This window comes from Lygodium microphyllum, chromosome 28, assembly GCF_053477565.2.
Source record: "Lygodium microphyllum isolate KBCC chromosome 28, Lygodium_microphyllum_v1.1.10, whole genome shotgun sequence".
Lineage (NCBI taxonomy): Eukaryota > Viridiplantae > Streptophyta > Polypodiopsida > Schizaeales > Lygodiaceae > Lygodium > Lygodium microphyllum.
In genome coordinates this window covers 94,352,063-94,373,179 of record NC_141162.1, presented here as the reverse complement: position 1 = coordinate 94,373,179, position 21,117 = coordinate 94,352,063, and the positions used below count along the sequence as shown (strand labels likewise).

The 21,117-nt window shown below is 47.6% G+C and overlaps 1 protein-coding gene across 3 annotated transcripts in view; it reads left to right on the top strand.

Moving 5' to 3' along the window:
- The window catches only part of LOC148011768 (uncharacterized), a 139,290-nt gene that overhangs the window by 104,612 nt on the left and 13,561 nt on the right, over positions 1-21,117 (top strand). For all 3 annotated transcript variants that reach the window (XM_087670789.1, XM_087670788.1, XM_087670790.1), the window contains one exon: positions 19,095-19,160. In XM_087670789.1, coding sequence (XP_087526915.1) covers positions 19,095-19,160 — 66 coding nt within the window. The remainder of the gene's footprint in view (positions 1-19,094; positions 19,161-21,117) is intronic.

The following is a 21,117-nucleotide window of genomic DNA, read 5'->3' as shown; positions in this document are numbered from 1 at the left end:
GTTATGCTTCAGTTGGATATTGAGAAGGCATTTGATCATGTTAGTTGGTCATTTTTGCAGCAATTAATGTCTACAGTGGGTTTTGTCCCCTGTATGATTTCTCGAGTTGATACCATCAGTCAGGGTGCTATGGCCCATATTGCTCTTGGTGGAGGGATTATGGAGGAAATCGCCTTATCTCGGTCTCTTTGGCAAGGCTGTCTACTTAGCCCCTTGCTGTTTACTTTGGTAACTCACCCGATGCTCTCATTATTGGATAAGTTGGGAGCTCAAGGTGAGATAGTTGGGTTATCTCTTCCTCTTGCAGTGATCAGTTGGTGGGCCCATCTTTGGCAGATGATTCTTTTATGTTCCTCAAGGCGGATCCTATTAATGTCAATCGGGCAATGGTGGCCTAGAACCTTTTTGCTTTGGCATCGGGTTTTCATATTAATACTCAGAAATCCACCCTTCTCTCCTGTACGGAGAATGATCTGCAGGCCTTGGGATGGAATGGAATTGTGATCTCGAGGGGCAATGTAACCAAACACCTGGGATATCCTATTTGTGTGGAGATTGCTCCCCGTGCTTTGTTGGATTGGATGGCATCTCGAATTCATGATAGGTTCATGTACAAGAAGTCTCAGAGGTTGCCTCTTCATTTTAGGCTAAAAGTAGCTCAATGCATTATGATCAGTATGATTTCGTTCTTTTTGCCATTGCTGCCTTGGACTGAGAAGTCCCTTTTGGATTTGGTCCAGCCTATCAGATTTATGCTATGGAAAAAGAAAGGCAATCATTTGGGGCATGTATGGATCTCCTGGTAGCATGTCACCACTTTTGAAAAGGATGGGGGTTGCAGCTTTGTTGGATGTTAATTTGCATATGGCCACTTTGAGGCTGTCCCTTTTGCAGAGTCTATGTATTTAGTGTCATCCTTGGTCAGATATTGCCAAATTCTTCATAGAAAAGACTGGCGTCTCTCATGGAATCACGGTTATTCACGCTTCTTGGTGGCATGCACTTAATTTGACGAGGCCCATAAAGGTCTCCCAGTCTTTTTTCCTTTCTCATTTAATTGCTTCCTTGGAGGAGATGCTTCGTTTTGCTGTCTGGCGTCCTCCGGATATTCGTAAGGAGGAAAATTTGCTGCAAGGAGAAATACTCGTCGCTTCCTGAAGGTTGTTGGATTGGCCCCACAAAGATTTGCAACGAGATAAGTTTAATCGGATGGCTAGGTTAGGGTTGAAGACAATCTGTGATGGGGTTATTCCTGGGCAGCTCTGCCTTTATTCTTTTAGGCGTATTCGTCAGTACTTTAGGGTGCCTCGTGGATACAGGGACATTTGGTCGTCAATACAAGACTGTCTTCAGAGGTTCTCTCCTTTGCCTGCGTTATAGCCATTGCATCCATGGCATGATTGGAAGTTTGTGCTTTTGGATGACTTTCAGAAAAGGTCAGTGAATCAGATATATCATCAGATGGTGGAAGGTAAAAGATGGGTCACGAGGAATGTTAATAAGTTCTAGCATCTTAGGGATAGCAAAAAGAATTGGCGGGACATATTTATCCAGCTTTGGAAGTCTAAGGTTCCATATCAGGGTAAAGTGTTTATGTGGAGGCTGCTCATTGGGGGTCTTCCAACAGGAGAAGTGCTCTATGCCCGAAAGATCTTTGCAGGGCGTTGTGTTTTCTGTACTATATGTGATGAGACATTGCTTCACCTCTTTGTCTCTTGCCTTGTTGCATGAGAGATCTGGAATTTCATTTCCCATGTGTGGTTCTCGGTGACCCAGCACTGCATACCAGTTCTTTTGTGGATTATGAGAAATATGCCCTCTATACCCTCTGTGTCTTCATATCATTCCTTCCTGTTCCATTTTCTTAGATGGACAACCCTGTGGCACATGTGGTGCACTCGCAATGCCTTTAGTTTTGATTCGGTATCGGGCATCCATGGGTATGTTGGCCATGTGCGTGGATTGGTGTTATGGCAAATCAGTTCTATGATGTCAGTTGACCTAGTCCTTTCGGACATTGCTGCTCCCTGGCTGGCGATTGTTCGCTCTACTCCAGCTGTTCTTTCTGTCTAATCTATTAGAATTGGTTATGTAATAGGTTGTTCTGAGAGCTTGCTCGCATCTTGTAAATTTCTACAGAGACAGTGTGAGAGAGATTGAGTATGTTGACCTGATGGTCTGATGTAATAGAATGTAAGAGATACAGAGAGAATGTTGACATGATGGTCTCATGTAAATATTTACTACTTAATTCAATTATCTTCACAAAGCCCCTGACATCACCAATGCGCCCCCCGCTGTCCCGTGGTGTGCGCTGCTAGTTCCCCGCCAAACCGCCACCACCGGCCCCCCCCCCCCCCCCCCCCCCCCCCACCACCACCCACAGTGCAACAACGTGAGTTGTAGGTCCTCAGCAGGGACGCGTAATGAAAACCTTTGGTGAGACGCCGATGCATTTTACGAGTGCCCTTGAGTCAAACACCTTGCGCATCATCCTCTCTGAGGAATAGCTCTTGGCTGTCCGGGCCACAGAGTTGGAGCTGAAAGAAACAACGATCTTTGGTCAGGTCGTTGGACACTCCCCATTGAGGGTCGAGCTGTAGGATTGGCTCCACTTCACGCTGCCCATTGGTACAATGCAGATCTTGGAGGCAGTCCTCATGGGCCGAGGAATCTTCATGGTTCGACTCATCTCTGCGAACACAACTTGTGAGTTAGTGGAGAGCTCGCCTTATGTCTCCATGAAGGGGTCATCTACATGGTTTCTTGGTATAGCAGCTTCACAATGGAGTCATTTGCACTCCACAACACTTTTCTTGGACACCCAGTCACCCTATTTTTCCTCGGATTGGCGATAGAGTACCACCAGTGAGTGGAGGACTTTGGACGGCTTTTTGGCACAGTTCTCCCTGCTTCCTTCACGGCTGCAGTGACAGTTGCAGGAGTCCCAAAGGTACGAGTGGCCGTGAAAGACATAAAAAGCATACCAAAGTTCCTGGAGATTGAGGCTGGAGGTCACTCCTTTAGGCAGCATGTCATTGTGATTGGGCAACCATGGCAGTGCCTGCGCTACCACGACTTTGAACATCAAGCAGCAGATTGTATGCGTTTCCGGGCCAAGGCGGCTTCGGCGATGGGCCATGACAGGGGGGGCTGTAACCAGCTCCTCGAACCCAGCCTCGACACCAGGGAGCAGGAGGCGAGCGACGCCCCCTCGATAGAGCACTCCGCAGCCCCCCTTGCCCGCCCCACCCGACAGGACCGCAGTCGCCCACATCCATCACCTGCACCACAGACCACCTTACCTGAGTTCCCACATCTCACCCCTACCCCCCCCACCACCACCTCCCCTGTCGAGCACGCCCCTTGATCCGCTCCCGTTTCAGGTGATCCCCCTTAGACCCACCCTCCCTCCTCCCACGAGTGGTGACGAGCCACACACGCTTACATCCTCCTCGTGGCAGGAGTGCTCCCCCTCCTACACAGCCACCACCAGCTCATCTGCCCTTGTCGCCCATTACACTTTCCGGAGATGGGCACAACTACTGCCACGGCAGTTCTTCCACAGCGGCCCATGGTTCTACCTGAGAGTTGTAGAGCATGGAGAGTTTCCACTACCTCTTGAGGTGGGGATCTTCGTGGTTTGTAAGTCAAGGAAAGGGCAAGGTCCATCTACTAGCACCATCGGATGGACCAAACTACGCTTTTGTCTTTCAGTACTCTCACTCAAAGGATTGCACGACAATATAGATAGAGGAGGAGCTGAAGAGTCAGGTGGCGGACCACACCTCCCAGTGGATGGGAGGACTAGTACTGTTTGCATAGTAGTGGCCTGGTTGCATGATGGACATTAACTGGTGGGCTGGTGCCGAGGTTCCACACTTGAGCATTCCAACAAGGGAGAGCTCCGCGGGATGTGATCGAGTAGCCCCTGGCACAGGCGGCCCGTTTCTACCAGTTTACAGAGCCACGACTCTCTGCATGGTTGATAGATGCATTGATAGTACCACCGGGAGCATCTATCACTCCTATGGTCCGACCAAGGGCCACCATGGAGGACTGGAGTTCACCGTCCAGACCGGTGGCAAAGCGTACCTATATGCCCCATGGTTTTTCCTCCTCATCGGGAGCCTCCACATCGAAGAAATGCCTGTTCGGTTAGTCACAGGTTTCCTCATGAGCTTACACCTTGCCTCCTAAATGTGAATAGTCTCCACTACAGTGGGGCATGTGGTTCCAGGAAGTTGATTGTTCGGCAAGAGCTGCAGTCTGCCCTTGCCGGATGGATCGACATCTTACTTGTGCAGGAGCACAAGCTCACTTCCACCTAGGCCCAGCGGGTAGGGAAGGTACTCCTGGGCAGCTTGCACACTTACTGGGAGCAAGCCATAGGTGCCCATGGCAGGAGTGGAGGCGTATGCACCTCTATTGGCCCGAGTCTCACCGCCTGTGTACGAGACCACGGGACGATAGTGGCAGGGAGGGCTCCATGGATTAGATTGGATATTGGGGACTCGTGCCTTGGAGTCCTCAATGTCTATGCCCCTACGGAGGTTAGGGCATGCAGCAGGTTGTGGGTGGAGATCGCAGATGGACTTCCAGAGGTGCACTCCTGGATCATTGTAGGAGACTTCAACAACTTGGAGGCTTTGGAGGACCAGCAAGGCAGAGGCATAAACTACCAGGGCATGGCTGGGGAGGAGCAAGAAGCATCGGAGGTCTTTCTACTGGCAATAAGAGCATGCGATGCCTGGAGAGACCCTGCCTTCCACAGGAGGGAAAGGTCGCTGGACTTCTCTTGGAGATACAGGCGGCTCGGTGGAGTCATGTTGGAGCAATTGGATAGGTTTTATGTGGGAGAGTGGGGAGGCTATCGTGGAGGCTAGATTGGGCAGTTGGCGGCCACCACGTTGTTTGATCATTGCCCAGTTATCCTGACCCTTATCCCTTAGCTTCTGCCCTAGGCACACGATCTTGTCAGATCCGTGACTTGATCTATAGGAGGGAGGAGGTGACGAGACAAATAGAGCAGATTTGGACCATGGAGTGGGGTAGCAAGGACCGGATTGTAGAGGAGGTTGCAAAGATCCTAGTCGAGGCGAGCAAAATCTGCCAAGAGAAGAGAGTACTTCGGCGGGACCTTGCAGCCACGTAGAGATTATTACAGGAGGCACCAAGAGATCCCACCCTCCACGCACAAGAGGTGTGAGCACGAGCAGCCATTGCTGGCCTTGAAGACAGGCACGTGGAGTTCTCTTTCCGCACCTCAGCAGTCTTCTGGGCGCGGAAGGGGGACACGATGTGTAGGGAGTTTTTCCAGGTGCACCAGCCTTGACTACAGGAGAGTAGATACACAGCCTTCAGGGTCAGTATGGGAGGACTCGTTCTAGCCCATACGAGGTGATGGAGATTGCCACCGACTACTAAAGGCGTCTCTTCCAGTAGGAGATAGCCTCAGCTAGGGGACAATGTTGTAGACAGCAGGTGTAGGATCACATCTCGTCCCTCGTCACAGAGGAGATGGGACGCTCCCTCTTAGCCCCCTTCACAAAGAGGGAACTAGAGGAGGCTTTCCATACACAGGATGGGCAGAAATGCTTGGGAGAGGATGGCCTCTCTAAGGCCTTCTTCACGACCTACTGGGAAGTGGTGAAGGACCCTCTATTGATGGCCTTCCAGGAGATTTTCACTTTAGGAAAAATGCCAAGGAGTCTTTCGACAGGCCTTATCAGTCTTCTCCCCAAAGGGGGAGACCGGTTGGAGCTTTCCCAGTGGAGACCGATCACCTCATTGTCAGTGGCCTATAAGACACTGGCAAAGATAATTGGTAGGCCCGTGCTTCCAGACATCATCCATGACACACATACAGGCTTTGTCCAGGATAGGAGCATCCTATACAATATATTTACCTTCTTTGAGACGACAAAGTGGGCTCAGCACAATGGGTAGAGACTGGCCGTACTACTCTTGGATTTTGAGAAAGCTTATGAAAGGGTGGATTGGGATTTCCTAGAGGGCACCACGGTGAGGTTGGGTTTCCCCCAGGTTTGGATTTGCGGGGTCTCTGCACTTTACAGATCAGCCTTCAGCACGGTTCTCATAGGTGGTAGGTGAGGGGAGGAGTTTCGGCTGGAGAGATCGGTTTGATAGGGCTGCCCCCTGGCCCCATACCTATTCCTACTCTTTGCAGAGGCGATGTCTCACTTCCTTAGGTCACGTGTGAGCGGATTGCGCGGCCTTTGACTTCCAGTAAGAGAGGAGGCTGAGTTCTTAGACTCAGAGTATGCAGATGATACAACACTCTAGATAGAGGACAATGAGTTGATGCTGGAGAGAGTGAGGGTGGCTCTTGAGGTGTTTTGCTCCGCAACAGGAGCGAAAATCAACTGGCGAAAGTCGGTTGGTTTCCTCATGTACCCGGACTCTAGCACTGAGTGGGGCGTCCACCTGGGATTTAGATGGGTGAGCAGAGGGCAAACTGTCCAACACCTAGGGTTCCAGGTGGGACTCGACATCACTCTTGCCCAGTAGTTTCTTCATGTCCTTGATTCCATTCGGAGGAAGCTGACCTATTGGAGCACGGCTCGCCTCTCACTAGCCGGCCAAGCCCTAGTGGTTAACCAGGTCCTCCTAGCGACGGCCTGGTACATTGCCTCATGTTGGTGCTTCTCCTTATCCTGCGTAGTGCAGCTTCGCCACCTAGTGCAGAACTTTCTTTGGTCCGGGTCCGATGGCTCCAAGGATTCCACAGCCAAGGTGGTGTGGGTGACCATCATACGGCATTGGTCAGAGGGAGGGCTTGGGATCATAGACCCAGAGTATCAGAGTATAGCTCTCTTGGGCAAGCTAGTTGTTTGTGGCTTCATACTAGGCGGGCAGACCTGGAAGGTCTTATTGCAGGAGGGTCTTCAGGAGTGTAGAATGAGGCTTGGCGGTGAGTGGAGTCCGTCTTTGAGATGGATCTTCACGTCCGCCCAAATCATCCCCCGCCCCCCGCCCCCCCCCCCCCCCCCCCCCCCCGCCCCGCCCCGATCACCTTTCCTACGCAGCTTGCTCGCGTGTGGCAAGGCCTCCGCAAGGCCTTAATCTAGAACCCCCAGGTTGCCAGGAGGAGATAGGCTGTCAGCCGTTGATTTGAAACCCCCAGGTCAGAGATCGGGAAGGGGCACAGATTGGCGAGTGCCCCCACACCGAGTGGGCTGGTTGGCAGACTGGCCGAGCTTATACCATCAGGACATGGCGGGAGGTGTACAGGATGGTGGACGGGGAGGTGCTGTAGCGAGCTTAGGCTGCCAGAGAGGAGTGGAGCTGAGGAGAAGGGAGATAGACATAGCAATACCTCAGGAGTGGTTTGTTTCCCCGATACGAGAGTTGATAGAGCTCGGGGAGGTATGGCCTGCTAGGTTTTCACCAGCAGGCATCCCCCTACAGGTAGCAGGTAGAGTGGGCGGTGCTCCACTTGGGACCTTCTTCACCGTACAAGGGGGGGGGGGGGGCATCTGGCTCTTGACAGAGGACAGCAGGACGAGGGGATAGCTGTCCTTTCATGGAGGAGGATCTGGGTGATTGGCCTTCAAGGGAAGACATGGTGGTTGGACCCTTTTGTCTTCTGGGTGGAGCTTAGGGAGTGGTGCCTCTGGATCTGGGAGTGCAGGCCACTTGATGGCTGGAGTTGGATCCGGGAGAGTGGCTATGGCCGGCCATTGCGGTCGCCAAGAAGCCACCGAGGTTACTAGAGTATATTGCCAGGATTGGCAAACACGTATTGATGCAGGAGGATATGGATCGGGCGCCGTCACATAGCAGGCACTAGGTGGAGCACAACATCATGGAGCCTTTTCAATGGACTTTCTGGTGCCGCCTATGGGATAGTTGGCGGTCGAGGAGGGTATCGTATTTCTTATGGATGGTGGCACATGGAGACTTGGTGGTGGGAAGTTGGTTTGCCTAGATGCAGAAGGAGGGAGGTTGTAAGTGCTGCACATGTCAACCTCTGGAAACCTCGAAACATTGCCTTTGGTTATGTGAGAAGGCGCAATTCATATGGAGAGGAGCATGCCTCATCCTTCGCCGTATAGCACCTAGCCTTGGATGTATCTCATGGGGAGCTTTCTGCTGGTAGGCAGTCAGCCAAGGCCGTCACCTTTTGTATGAGGCCAGGATGCAAGAGACGATATTCGTTATCGAGGCAGGGTCGTACTCAGTGGTCAGTTTGGAGTCTCTACCCATCCGCTAGGTATTGGAGCCGACAGCAGACCGCTTTGAGGTATGGGAGATCACAGGGAGTCTTACTGGATGGCATATTTGGAAAGCGCGATGTCAGGAGGCTTTTGACGGAGAGAGATTTTCAACACAGGCGACCTTAGCAGAGCTATGGACCTCCATTATTCACTCCGTCCGCGGCCAATGGGATCATGTGCAGGGCGAGCCCAAGGCTTGTTAGGAGCTCCGTTGGCATTTTATGCACACTTGGGGTGGCCAGGACCTGTTCTTCATGATGCAGGCAGGTAGCCCCAGATGTTGTTTTTGCTCCATCACATTTGCCAATTTGTATTGACGTGGTTTCATGCGGCCCTGCTGTAGGCCCAGCTGTCGATCTGCAGTGTGATTAGACTACCAACGTTTTTGCTTTGCGACTCGACCTTTGACTTGTGCAGAGACCTTTGACTTGTGCAAAGACTTTCTGACTGGAGCACATTGAAAGGGCTTTCAGGCCTGGTTATGGAGATAGTGTAGGAGTCAAATGGTCTTGACATGGCTTTTCTAGACCAGCATATCGGGAATGGAGATGATAAAGATTCGGTTGACGAATCAGATGGTGACTTGTTAGCAAAAGATTCTGGACAGTTGATGGATGGGGACCAGATGGGTAAACGTTGTAAAATGTCGGTTGATGAACCGGTCTTGTGTGCCTAGAATTTGTCTTAGCCAAATGCTCATGCTTCATGCTCGTAGCATGACAGGCCTTTTCAGTTTATGCTGGCTACTGCTAATAATCTAATGTCAGATTATGCTTAAGCCAATGAGGGTAAAGCGAGTTCTTTACCGGAGGGGAACATGTGATAGCTGTCATGGGTATAGATCTGGTTTTACAATAGATTGCTGCTTTCCATGAGAGGGCAACCATCTTCTACTTCACGGAAAGAACTCTGATCACTAGAATTCGTGCCTGGCTGCAGTCTATGCTTGTTAGTGCTGAGATGGGTCAAGATTATGCTTCAGCACAAGTGTAGGGCCTGCTTGTTGAAGAGATTTATGATGGATCGAAGGGGTTCTTTGAAGTCCTTGTTCACTCCCCGGAAGTGCATTCTTTGATTATGCAACGTATCCCTTTGTTTATGCTGGTCACTGTTTCAGATGTGGCCCATTGGGCCATTTCATTTCTGAATGCGATAGAAGCCCTGATGTTTTGGAAAGTTCAATGGTTCCTGGCACGGACATGCATGATCATCATCCTCAGCAAGTGGTTCAGCAGCCGGAAGCAGATTATGAGCTGCTTGTCCAACATGGACATGATGATGGTAAGAATGTGGCTCAAACTGGTATAGAGCGTCCATCGCTTTCGGTTGGTATACTAGACAGGAGCCTCGTTTGTCTCCTGCCCCACCCACCTCTGTTGCCTATCACTCAGACTTTTCAATGTAGAGGTAGCGGTTTCTACATGAAACCTCAACCCTCATGTTCTCCTGCGGTCGCCGCGGAGGATAAAAGGGCTTCTGATTCAGCTTTGCACTTCGATCTGCGAGGAAGACTTGTGCCTCCTCGTGATGCTTACGGCTCTTAGCAACATCACTTTCCTTCCCGTGATTTGATTGCTAATTCGCAGAGAGTAGATCTAGTAGATGTGATCCGAAGTGAAATGGAGAAATTTCAGGCAAGTAAAGCTGTTGACGTGAAAAGGGAAAGGGTGGTTTAGTAGTTTTCTTTCTCTGTGTTATCATGAAAATTGCTTTATGGAATGTGAAAGGTGTTTCTTCGAGCAGTAAGTAGCGTCGGTTGTGGAAAGTTGTATTAAGTGAAAATTGGGATGTTTTTTGTGCTGTGGAGCATAAACAACATGCTTTGGCAGGATCTACCTATGTATACAAGGATTATTCAATTTTTTTTAGTGGACATATTCCACATAAATCTGGAGTTACGTTGGCCGTCAAATCATCCTTGCAACCATCTTTGGTTTCTCATGACCATTGTGGTAGATTTATGATTTTGGAAATCCTATATGACCCAACAACCATTGTTCTAGGATCCTCACTGGAGGGATGCAAGCATGAGCTGTATTTAGGGATAATGCTTGATCGTTATCCTGACAGTATGGTATTCAGCATGCTTCCTCTTTATGCGCTGAATTGCAGCATGCGCAAGCATTGTTGACCCACTCGTTGTGTTTGTGTCAGTTGGGGAACTCCAATGATGACTTGCTCACATGCATTGAATGGTTGAAAGGCAGAGTTCAATCTTTACAGGAAGAGGAAAATGCTAAATACATATTGCTGGCCAGAGTAGAAGCTTTACACGACAATAACTGTCAATCCCATAAATTTTTTGCTCGATCATGAAAATATTGTGCGTTTGATGGATGAGCAAGGTGTTATGGTGACTCAACCTGCTTCCATCATTCAAATGTGTGTTGACTTTTATAAATCGTTGTTGGGTCCACAGGATATTGTTTCAGATGCAGTTCTTTTTACTCACATATATATTTGTAATTTGGTTGGTTATCAAGTAATACCAGAATGGATTGGTTTGATAGAGGTTGATATCTCGGAGGAGGAAGTGGAAGAGGTGCTATCTCATTTGCCTCGAAGGAAAAGCCCTGACTGGGATGGGCTTCCTAATGAACTGTTTTCGGCCCATGTGGAGCAACTTACGGACACATTGTCTCGTCTGTGTCAGCAAGGGTGGAATTATGGTGAGATGCCTTCAAACTGGAAGATTGTTGTCATTCGGTTATTGCCCAAGTTTCCCTCTCCATCCACCTTGAAACAATGGAGACCTATTTCTGTAATGGGTTCTTTATATAAAATCTTTTCTAAAATCATCACCAACACGTTGGAAAAAGTATTTCCGTAGTTGATTCATCCATGCCAATACGGTCTCATTAAGGGTCGGAATATAATGCACAATATTTTGAATGTTCAACTGGAGATTGACTATGCTAAAGCTTCAACCCAACAAGTGGTTATGCTTCATCTTGATATTGAAAAGATATTTGATCATGTTAGCCGGTCTTTTTTGCGGTAGCTAATAAACACCATGGGATTTGGGCCTTGTATGATTTCTCTTGTGGATACTATTAGTTAGGGTGTTGTAGCTTGTATCACACTTAATGGAGGGATCACTGATGAAATTTCCTTGTCCCGTTCTCTTCGACAAGGTTTCCCTCTCAGCCCTTTGATGTTCGCTTTAGTCACACATCCAATGCTTTCACTATTGGACAAGTTGGCCGATCGAGGGGAGATTGTTGGTTTGACCCTTCCTAATTTTGGGGCAATCTTTGGTGGCAGATGATTCCTTCATATTTCTTAAGGTTGATCGCTTGAATGTCAATTGAGCAATGGTTGCATGGAATATTTTTGCTATCGCATCAGGACTTCATATTAACACTCAGAAATCTACACTGCTTTCTTGAATGGAGGATGATTAGCAGGCCTTGGGCTAGCATGGAATTGTGATTTCTAAGGGAAACATAAACAGACATTTGGGCTATCCTATTGGTGTGGATGTAGCTCCCCGTACATTGCTGGATTGGATGTCATCCCGTACTCATGATCGGTTCATGTATTGGAAGTCTCAAGGCTGCCCTCTTCATGTGCAACTTAAGGTTACTCAATGCATCATGATCAACATGATTTCGTTTTTCTTGCCTCTTCTTCGTTGGACCAAGAAGTCTCTCCTAGAATTGGTTTAACCTATCCGATTCATGTTGTGGAAAAAGAAAGGGAATTGCTTGGGCTAGGTGTGGATTTTGTGGTAGCATATTACTACTCCTAAACGGATGGGGAGAGCAGCTTTGTTGGATGCTAACTTGCATATGGCAGCCTTGAGGCTGACACTTTTGCAGGCATTATGTATAGAGAATCATCCCTAGTGAGATATTGCAAAATTTTTCATAGAAAAGACTAGATCTCTCATGGCAGCATGGCTATTCATGCTTCTTGGTGGCATTTGCTCAATTCCACAAGACCTGTAAAGGTCTCTCAGTTTTTTCTCCTTTCTCATTTGATTGCCTCTTGGCAAGCAATGTTACATTTTGCTATTTGGCGCCCTCTTGACTCTCGTGAGGAGGAGAATTCGTTGCAAGGTGAAGTGCTGGCTACTACCAAGTTGCTGGATTGGCCTCATAAAGATTTGTAGAGAGGTAAGTTTAATTAGATGGCTTGTTTGGGGTTGCAGGAGTTCTTGATGGTGTCATTTTTGGATAGGCCCGTCTTTATTCTTTTCGGCGTATCTGTCAACACTTCATCTGGTCGTCTATACAGGATAAGCTTTTGAGGTTCTCCCCTTTGCCAATATTACAGCCATGTTCTCCTTGGCATGATCGGAAGTTCGTGATTCGTGACGATTTTGAGAAAAGGTTAGCCAACTAGATTTATCAACAACTGCATTTAATGACAATTTAAATGCCTAGGGAGTTTGGATCATGGATCAAAGGGCATCAGCACGTAACCTTGCGATGTGGAAGTGGGAGTTGGTGCGGGTGTTGGAGAAGCCAACCTTTGCTCGGTGCCAATGGCTATATGCCATAGATTCTTCACGACAAGAACATTTCGCATCATGTAGGCCCACATTGGGTAATTGGTGCTGTCAAGCTTGTGGTCGGCGCCCAACATGCCCAACAAATCATTATTATTGCTGGCCATGAGTGGTGATCAGCAATAAAATAATAATAATGTCACTGATAGAAGAATTGTTCTTTGCCTCAATGACGTCGAATATTGGAGAATAATAATTTCTCTTTCTGTTTTTCTGCTGAGGAGAGAAAAATACACAGAAAATAATTATTTTCAGAAATAAATATTAGCGATCAAGGCGGTGACCAGCAAGATGCTGAAATCAGAGATTAATGGCTGGAAATGCTTCAATAGTGCGGACAGCAGTAGAATATACTGAAAATCCACTCAATAATATGCCAAAATAATCAAATTTGTCTTCAATGTCGGGAAAGAATAGTGCCGGCAGCCAAATAGTGTGACCCGCCCTACTACCGAGTGCTCGCGCCTGACCTACCTTGCTGCTGCCCCCTATTGTCGTGCGCCTGACCTGCGACGTCGACTTCGGTTGCGACTTCAACTTCAGCTCCTGCTCGTTGCACGTCCGCCCTGTGTGTCAGGGCTCCTGATGTCGCTAACAGACCTGTGCCCTGTGACCGTTGCCTGCTCCCTGCCGCCATCTGCCAGCACCTGCACCGGCGCGGTTAGGGTTGCGCTCAGCCCCACGCGTTTCGCCCTCTTGCATTTGCACGGTTAGGGTTGCGCCCAGCCCTACGCGTTCTCTAGCGACAGTGTGAGAGCAAGAGAGTGAGAGACAAAGAGAGAGGACAGAAGCATGTCTGGGCTGGATATGGCTTTTATCGACCAGACGGTGGCAGCCCTTGGTCCGGATTCTGATACAGAGGAACCGGAGGATATGGTTCCTTGCACGGAGGAGATGTCTTCTGGTTCTGACTTTCCACCTGCGGGCAAATGCTCCAAGCATACTTCCGATGAGACAATGGGTCCTTAAGAACGTTCCTATGCGCAGGTTGCCTCTGATTTAGTGGATTCGCAGGAGATTGACTGGGAGCATTTGCTGGAGTTTGTCAATACTCTGCTTGGTGATTATGTCTAGCATAATCGTGAAGGTTTTTCTGACTCTAGAACTGAAGAAGTTCTGGAAGCCACGGTGGACCCGAAAACTGTCTTGCGCTCTTTTTTGGTGTTTTATGATCGTGCGGTTATACTCTTCTTCACTGGCAGGATCCCAGTGCTTTCCCATATTTGCCAGTGGCTACACCATTTACTACAAGGGAAGTGTGTTGAGGAGATCTTTGTTGGGCCCCGAGGCTTCTATGAGGTGCTGTTGAAATCGGAGAAGCATCGGGCTGAGCTCCTGTCCAAACTACCATTGTTCTTTGATCGCCGTTTGGTCCATGTTGTGCCATGGTGCCCTATGGCAGATTTTCAGTGCTTGCTTCAACGTGAATGCCCAGTGTGGGTTGAAGTGGAAAATTGTCCGGTTGTTTATTGGCCATTGTTAAAGGATGCGATGGCCGTTGTGGGAACGGTGCTGGTTCCCCCAAGCCTAAGAGCCATGAATTGAAACCGTTTGTATATGTTATGGGACATGGCTAGGAAAAGGCCTGCGTGGCTTCGCCTTAATTGCTCTGGCATGCATCCTTTGCACTTTCGCTTGAAATGGGGCAACTTTGCAGGACACTGCTTTTCGTGTGGAAAATCGGGGCATTTTATGGCCGAATGCCCAGAGAGGCAACTGTCTTCAGATGATGCGCATGTTGTGCTGCCTATGGATGACATGGTGCTTGATGCTCCGTCACAGGAGGCCACCCAGCCACCTAATGTTTTGGATAAAGGTAAACAATAGGTCCTGGGTCTGGATTCCCGTAGCAATGACTGGCTAGAGGCACGCCCCAAAAAAGGTAAAAAGTTGGATGCTGGCCTGGTGGATTCTGGGCCTAATGTTTCACAGGATTCCGTGCGCACGTATATGCGCAGGAAATAAATGTTCTCTTCGCAGCATGCTGCGCATACTATGGTTCCTTCTGCTCCTCGTAATCAGTCTACGAGGAAAGTATATACAGACGGTCCAAAGGGCCCACCTGCTAAGTTGGCGTTTGATACTAGAGGTAATGTGATTACACCTTGGGATCGTCGTTATCCCCGTTCCACTCCCAAGGCAATGGATATTCCATCTACCTCTAAAGCGGGCCGTTAGAATTCTTTTGCAGTGTTAGCTGATTTTCTGGATGAAGGTGTCCTTGACATTCTCGCGTAAAAGGTGAAATCGAGGCAAGTGGTGCCTCGTTCCTGATTCTCTTTTTGAAGATATATGAAGATAGCCACGTGGAATGTGCGAGGCATTTGTTCTCGCCATAAGCAACATGCCATATGGACTGTCTTGCATGAGAACCAGTGGGATGTCTTGTGTGCGGTTGAGCACAAGAGTCACGGTGAAGCAGGAAAAGCTGTGGATTGCCATGGGTTTTGCTTGTTTTATGCAGGGACACATGCTATGCACTATTCTAGCGTGCTTATGATTGTCCATGAGAAATACCATCTTGTTCTTATTGAAAATGATGTACAGGGCCGTTTTGTGGTAATCGAAGTTTTATTTGAAGGAGAGATCTTATGGTTGCTCGGCCTCTATGCTCCGAATGACCCTTCATCCCGACGGAATCTTTGGAAGACTTTGCAGAGCTCCATGTCACTTGGCAGAAGGGGTTTTTTGATGGGGGATTTCAATATGTGTGTTGACTCTTCTCAGTCCACTTTAGGGCATTCGGTGATGGATGCTCTGGAAAGTTGGGTGTGGAATGCCTTTGCTCTTGAGGTACTTAAGCAAGATCTCTGTTCTTGGCTCCACCCTTCTTCTACAGGGTTTACTTTTCATTCCGCACAATATGCAACTGCATGGTTGCTGTTGGACCGAATGTATATCATGTAGGATGATGATTTTCTTCCCGAGATGTTGGAAATCAATGTCTTGCAACAATATGCCTTGTCGGACCATTTCCCTCTCCAGCTTGAGATACTTGCACAACCCATTGCACCTTTTATGCTGTTGCTGGATAGACTCCCTTTATGTTTCAACTCGTCTTATTTGAAGCATCCAATCTTTCAGGGCTATATGCAGCAATTGATTGAGAGGTTTTTATTGGACTTCGCCTCTGAGGGCTCGGCTTCCTTTGCACGACTGCTCTCTAATGTGCAGCGGGTTGCTCGGCAGTATGGGATCCATCATGCCTTGATTTGTCGGCGGCGTCGAAACGCAGCGGTGGAGGACTTACTGGCTTTGGTTCGTTCGTTGCTGGTGGACACCCCAGATGATGAATTTCTGCTGTCGCTGGCGATGCGTTTGGCTGATCTTATTAAATAATTTTAGTTGAAATCTTATCAGTAGGCCAAACTGCACAACTTGACTGACAATTTGCAAGATAGTGCTTGTCAGACTCATAAGTTCTTTCGCGCCTTGCATGTTTCTCCTGCTCGAGAAAATATGACTAGACTCCAGGATTCAGAATGTCGCATGGTTACTGATCCGCAGACCATTGTCAATATGTGCAGGAATTATTTTCTGGATCTTCTTGGTTCTTCTTCGTCACCTTCTGATCAGGTTACGCATGCATGCTCGGTCTTCTATGTTCTGGCCCGCCATCAGGTTCCACTTGATATGCAAGCTACTTTGGAGGCAGATATTTGTGAGGAGGAGGTTATGGATGTTTTGTTACGCCTGCCTAAGGATAAAAGCCCTGGTTGGAATGGTCTCACCAGTGAATTCTTTGAGAGCTCGGCTACCCAACTGGTGAAGCCATTGGCGGCTATGTTTCAGCAGGTTTGGGAAACAGGGGTCATGCCTTTCTCATGGAAAGAAGGCCTTATCAAACTGCTTCCAAAGGTTCCTTTGCTGTCAATGTTGCAACATTGGAGACCAATTTCTTTGATGGGTTGGATGTATAAAATCTTTTTCAAAGTGCTGGCGAATCGGCTCCACAAGCATCTTCCAGCTATTGTGCATCCTCTTCAATATGGTTTCATTAAGGGCCGCAACATTCTGCATAATATCTTAAATATGCAAATGCTTATTGACTATGCAAGGCACTCTAGTCAGGAAGTGGCATTGATTCAATTGGATCTGGAAAAGGCTTTTGACTATTTAGACTGGTCTTTCATTGCAGAACTTATGTCTGCTATGGGTTTTGGTACTCAGATGTCCCGATTGATCTACACCATTAGTGCTGCGGCTTCTTCGTGCGTTATGCTCAATGGTGGGGTTACAAAGCCATTTGTCCTTGCACGCTTGGTGAGACAGGGTTGCTCTTTGAGTCCTCTCTTCTTTGCCCTAGCGACCCACCCGGTTATTTCAATGTCATCTTCAATGGCAGCTTCTACTTAGTTGGCCGGATTGTCTCCTCCTTTGGGACAGCACTTCATTAGCCAATCTTTGGCTGATGATAGCTTTATGATTTTGCGTGCGGACAAGGACAACATTCGCAAGGCATTAGATGTTTGGACGCTCTTTGGTCATGCTTCTGGTCTTCGCATCAATGCCTTCAAATCAGCCATTCTCAGTTGCACGGAGTCTGATTTACAGTCATTGGTTTGGTAGGGTGAGGTTGTTCCCCGTGGTTCCATTGTCAGGCATCTTGGATACCCGTTGGGTGTTGATGTTCGGCCAAAGCAACTACTAGAGTGGATTTCACAGAAACTGGCAGCTAAGTTTATGTATTGGAAGTCGCAAGTATGGCCCTTCCATGTCCGCCTCAAAGTGGCTCAGACAATTATGCTACCAATGCTCACATATTTCTTGCCATTGCTGCCATGGACTCCTACTACTTTGAAGGTTCTCACTTGCCCCATTCGTTTCATGTTATGGAAGAAGGATTCATCGCACGCAGGTATTTCGTGGATTTCGTGGTCACATACACGTAGCCCCAAATGCGTGGGTGGTGGAGCTATTTTGGATGCCGAAACTCATATGCTGGCACTTCCTCGGTCTCTTTTTCATGCTGTGTGTGTGGATCATCACCCGTGGACCATTATAGCCCGTTATTTTCTTGAGGACAGCGGGCTTCGGCATGGTAATACACAACTTCGGAGCTCCTGGTGGCATGTCCTTAATGCAGACTCTCGGTTTTCCAGTCCGTCCTCTTTGTTACTGCATTTGGTCGGCTCCTAGAAAGTGGTGCTCCAAAAGGCGCATTGGCATCTAGTGGAGGACCGCTTGCATACTAACTCCTTTCAACTGGAATTGTTGGCAGTCTCGAGATTACTTTCATGGGAAGACAAACATGAGCTCAGACCAAAATTTAACCGCATGGCCTGTTTGGGTGTGACTTTAGTTGCGGATGCCACCCTTGCCTGTCGTAATGTCTTCGCATCGTTTCGTACTGCCAGGAGACTTTTCAAAATCCCGCGTGGATACCGTGATTTATGGGAACAACTTTTGTTAGTGCTTCAGGGCAAGCAACCCTTTCCTGCCCTTGCTGTGGATCGTCCTTGGCAGGACTGGGACCTTGCAGGCCAGTTGAGTTTGGAAAAGGCCTCTGCTAATCAGGTGTATCATCTTCTGATTAACGATCATCAATGGCTGGGTGTTAAAGCTAATACTGTATGGGGATTGCGGAAATCTCAGTCATGGTGGAAGGCAACTGTGATGGAGGGCTGGTTGAATAAGACACCTTTCAAATGTAAGGTCTTTCTTTGGCGGGTGATGATTGGTGGTCTTCCTCTTGCCTCGGCCCTTTCCAAGCGTCGAATCTTGAACGGCAATTGTTTCTTCTACACCACTTCTGTGGAATCGGCCCGACATCGATTTATTTCTTGCCCGCTCGCTAAGAATATCTAGTCGCTCTTGCCACAGGTTTGGCGCGCAGTGGTGGGGTCCTCACTAACCCCTTTCGATTGGGTTTTTGTGCGCCCAAAATACCCCACACCGCCACAGTTGCATATGAAGATCTTATTCCACTTTTTTAGATACTGGGGATGTTGGCACAATTGGACCACTCGGAATGCCTTTCTTTTTGATTCGGCCTCTAATGTACCGAGACACATTGCCAGGCTTAAAGGTCTCTTGCATTGGCAGATAGATCTCATTCGGCACTCGGACTTGCTCCCTCGGGAGGACTTACTTCCCTGGCATATGGCAATTTCCTCTGGGTCTTTGCCATGACTTGTGTAACTTTTTCGTTGCTTAGTACTGGGATTTTACACACGTTGGCTTAGAGCCCTCGTGTATCTTGTAATCATGTAAACTTGTACCTTTTTTCGTAATTAATACAATTACCTTTTACGAAAGAGAGAGAGAGAGAGAGAGAGAGAGAGAGAGTTTTTGGGCAGCATTGCCTGAATGCCTAATTCTCCTTCAACTTGTTTTGACAGGTTTGGATTAATCTTGGGCCTTTGCTTTATCACTTTGCCGATGCTGTGAGCTTTTCAGGTGAAGAGGTATGATACCAACATGTTGCAGATGAAAATAGCTGTTGTTTATAAGCAGAGTAATTTCACCTATTCTCACATTATCAGCATTGGTTAGAGCACAATCTAAACATGATCCAAAGGTGGCGTTGTATGGTACTTGTGTTGTTGGAGATGTTTATAATCCACCACATTAATATGTGTTGCTACTGTGAAGTGCAGTGGCACCAGTTGGTCCTTATATATTGCCCGTTGGAATGAACATTCATGTGCTTCATGGACTTGGAAGTATGGAGTTTTTTTTTTTTTTTTTTGGGGGGGGGGGGGGGGGATTGGGATTGCAATTAAAGGAGTGGCTAAGTATACTGTCAAAAGTAATAATAAGCAGCGTACTAGGGCTCTACAGCATGGTTGAAGCAAAAAGAGTAGGCTCAGTAGTAGAGCTGGAGCTGAGACAAATCAAATATAAGGCCTTTTATGGTGCTAAGGTGCAACTGGAAGCTGTATTTGAAAAGGCAACATAACACTATGTAGTATGTGCACAACACATGCAATGGGTGGGCTCTAGTTATCACCTCCCTAGCTAGGAGTAAGTTCACTATCTTTGACTGTGCAAGAGAAAAATGTAATTTGCCGATGACTTAGGATTTGAGGAGGCTTTTCACTTCTATGGATCCCAATCAAGCTCAGCTATGGCTCAGCTTTCCAGCTTCTGTAGTGACCACTTATGCACAACACATGCAATGGGTGGGCTCTAGTTATCACCTCCCTAGCTAGGAGTAGGTTCACTATCTTTGACTGTGCAAGAGATAAATGCAATTTGTGATGCCTTAGCATTTGAGGAGGCTTTTCACTTCTATGGATCCCAATCAAGCTCAGCTATGGCTCAGCTTTCCAGCTTCTGTAGTGACCACTTATGTAGCTTGCTAGATGAAGAAGGGTATCAATTCTGGAAACCTTCTTGAATGAGTCTTATTCTATCATCCTCAGGTAGGGCTTAGCCTTCCTACTTATCCAGGGGCCATTATGCTGGTAGGTGAGGAAGGGTATCGATTTTCCAAACCTTACCTATCAATCTTATTACTTTCATCCTTTGCCATATATTTAGGGGAGTGATAGCATCTAAAATGGAAACTTGCCATGCTTGTGGTCGACGAAGGCTGCCTATGGGAGGGGTTGGAAGGAGAAAGAAGAAAAAGGGGTTGGGGGGGGGTGGCAAACTTAGAGAACAGCAAGCTGATTTGAACTTTTAGTGGAGAAAACTAAATCAACATAGCATCCCCTAACTGACAATTTTTTGTAGGGTGATCCTTGAGAGCATTCACATGCTTATAAGGGATCGTGTTGAAAACATTCCTAACGGCAAGCTGAACAATATTATTGGCATAATGGTAAGCATTACGAGGAAGGAGCACACTGAGGCTGTCCACCATTTTGAAGATAGAACTGTTTTGTGAGCACATCCTTTTGAGAGACTTGACATAATATCTTTTTTAGGTGGACAATGTCATAAAAGACTTGGAGTCTTAACCCTTCAATATCTGTCAATGTCATGCATCATAGTTGGTTCCTAGAATATGCTGCTCTCTCTACAATGGTATGCAGTCAAGACAACTTGGCCTGCATGTCACAGCAAAACTTTTCAAGCCTGAAAGGTTTCACCCTTGGAATGCTTTGTTTCACCCCCAAAGAATTGCTAACCAACAAGCGACATCGAAGCACAAACTGAAACTTCATACACAATTTTTATAATTTTTGCCATTTTCTTGAGTTTGGGGCAGTTATCCACACTAACTTCTCTAAAAGAGTTATAGGGCACACCTAATCTTCAGCAATTTTACTTGGGTGCATGCCAGTGTTTCCATAGTGCTCCACAACTTCGAAGTCCTGAATTGGAAAAATTCTTATTTCAGTTGAATGTAATAGAGTGATGAAATCTCTCCCATATTTACTGGATGTTGGTTTTAGCTTTTTCTTCAAGCAAGGG